Source organism: Rutidosis leptorrhynchoides, chromosome 3 (genome assembly GCF_046630445.1).
Source record: "Rutidosis leptorrhynchoides isolate AG116_Rl617_1_P2 chromosome 3, CSIRO_AGI_Rlap_v1, whole genome shotgun sequence".
NCBI lineage: Eukaryota > Viridiplantae > Streptophyta > Magnoliopsida > Asterales > Asteraceae > Rutidosis > Rutidosis leptorrhynchoides.
The window spans coordinates 38,386,547-38,389,044 of NC_092335.1; the positions used below are offsets into that span (position 1 = coordinate 38,386,547).

General features: G+C 32.8%; 1 protein-coding gene across 1 annotated transcript; it reads left to right on the forward strand.

The window, feature by feature from the left end:
* Window positions 1-594: 594 nt before the first annotated feature.
* LOC139899875 (uncharacterized) lies at window positions 595-1,356 on the forward strand. Its single transcript, XM_071882702.1, has one exon. It carries the CDS (start codon window positions 595-597, stop codon window positions 1,354-1,356), a length of 762 nt encoding a protein of 253 aa, XP_071738803.1.
* Window positions 1,357-2,498: the final 1,142 nt, after the last annotated feature.

Sequence of the window (2,498 nt, forward strand, 5' to 3'; positions counted from 1 at the left end):
TTTGAAACCTTTAGGTTAACGATCTTGTTAAATTTTGTTAACCCAATGTTTATAATATCAAATGAGATTTTAAATTATTATATTATCATGATATTATCATGTATGAATATCTCTTAATATGATATATATACATTAAATGTCTTTACAACGATAATCGTTACATATATGTCTCGTTTAAAAATCATTAAGTTAGTAGTCTTGTTTTTACATATGTAGTTCATTGTTAATATACTTAATGATATGTTTACTTATCATAGTATCATGTTAACTATATATATATATATATCCATATATATGTCATCATATAGTTTTTACAAGTTTTAACGTTCGTGAATCACCGGTCAACTTGGGTGGTCAATTGTCTATATGAAACATATTTCAATTAATCAAGTCTTAACAAGTTTGATTGCTTAACATGTTGGAAACATTTAATCATGTAAATATCAATCTCAATTAATATATATAAACATGGAAAAGTTCGGGTCACTACACTACACTCCAGATCTTCCATTGTCTATTACCCTTCTTGATGGTCCAATAGTCGTGGGTACCTCTCATGGTTTGTTTTGCGTTTATGGTGAGTTTGATTCGATGATGGCTGTCATATGGAATCCATCAATTAGAAAATCGGTTGATATTCCAATGCCTAATATGATAAATAATCAACAGTACATGACTCATGTACGTTTTGGGGTTCGTCCTGACACACTTGACCCGATGATTGTTCTTATGAGATTTAATTGGGATTATTTATACTCTGTTGATACCGTCCCCTGGCTAGTTGAGGTATTTACGTTAAGCTCGCGAACTTGGAGACGTGCATTATGTAGCAGTAGTAATGTACTTCATGGACACGGTATACTGTTTCATGACAAGTCTCAAGTAGTTATAGGTAGGTATATTTATTGGCTTGGTATTTATGATGTGGATAAGACAGTTTTCTCATTCGATATGGTTACCGAAGAATGTACGAGAGTAATCCTCCCGGATTGTATAAAGTGGGTGGATCCTCTTGGATTAAGCGTGACCTCTATATCGAAGCTAAGGGATTCTCTTATTGTAATTGATTCCAATGACGGAGAGGATATTGAAGTATGGGTAATGGAACCTGGTGTTGCACGTTCATTTACAAAACTATACAATTTCAAGACACCGGATGTAATGCATACATTTTTGGGATTTAGAAATAATGGTGCGGCTATTATTGAAATACAAATACTAGATGATGGTTATGATAATAAAGGTTCAGTAGTTGTTTATGATCGTCACCTAGAACATTTCAATCCGATCGGGCTTTGTGGACTAGGGTGGTCATTTGAAGCGCATTTCTACAAGGAAACACTGCTTTTGCTTTAGCAGCTCTTTTTGTGATTATTACCCAAATAGGATTTATTATCTACTATGTAGGAAGCTATGTTTTAATGAAGTTTGTGTTTTTCTACTGTTGACATTGATTTCTTATGAATTGATGGTAGTACATGTGTTATATTTTGGGTATGGAAAATGCGAATGATGTTGATATTTTGCGACATTATATTGAATATGTCACTAAATATTTACTTGTTTGTGCACATATGCATCAGATGTAAGAGTGGGCCATAATGAAAAGTATATGTTATATCTAGATGATATAGTCATAAAGATATGTAGTTGGTGTGTTACTGTAGATGTTCACGTATAGCTTTCACTGTGTTGATCTCGTATGTAAACACAATATACATATACACATAATTTTAGTTTATAATAACTAAATGAACTTAACTAAATTGACCAACACTAATACCATGCACTCAATAATAGGGACATTAGCACTCAATAATACCATGCACTAATGGGCCAGTTAGACTCTGCTATCTGAGTCAATGTTAATCTCCAACTCGTATTTTATTAGCATTTTTGCAAACAAATATGTATTTGTACAATAGTTATAGGGCGGAAAAAGATATAAGAAAGCAAAAAGTATATGCCATTTAAAACCGTCCCCAGCAATATGTAGACAAAACTTGACGGATGGTTGAAATCCTTAGTTTTCATTGTGGTAAAGATCTTCCCTTTCCTTTTTACATCACATAAATCTGTGAGCGGAATCTAATATTGAGATTGATGATGTAATCTCCTACCGATGCTTAGTTGCTACTGATGTAATTCAATGAGTTCATAAAACATGTCAATAAGTTTAACATAGTTACAAAACCAACTTGTAATTGTTAAGAAAGCGGTAGCAAGATTATCAATAAAACAAGTTTATATGATTGACCATTTATAATGAATTCCATATAGTCATCAAGCCATGAATGTATGCTTACATAAAATAGCAAGGAAGTAAGATTATACCTCCTATGTGATGAGTTAAGAGCTGAATTTTGGACAGCAGAATGCTTCAAGGAATGAAGGTGAATGCAAGCTCCAAAACAATGAAACCTCAAGAGGTAATACCCCAAACTTGGTACCAACACCTAATACTATGGTTAGGATTTATTGACACTTGAAAAACAAGC

Coding starts and splice junctions, on each gene's coding strand:
- LOC139899875 (XM_071882702.1), top strand. CDS start 595: ATGGCTGTCATATGGAATCCATCAATTAGAAAATCGGTTGATATTCCA.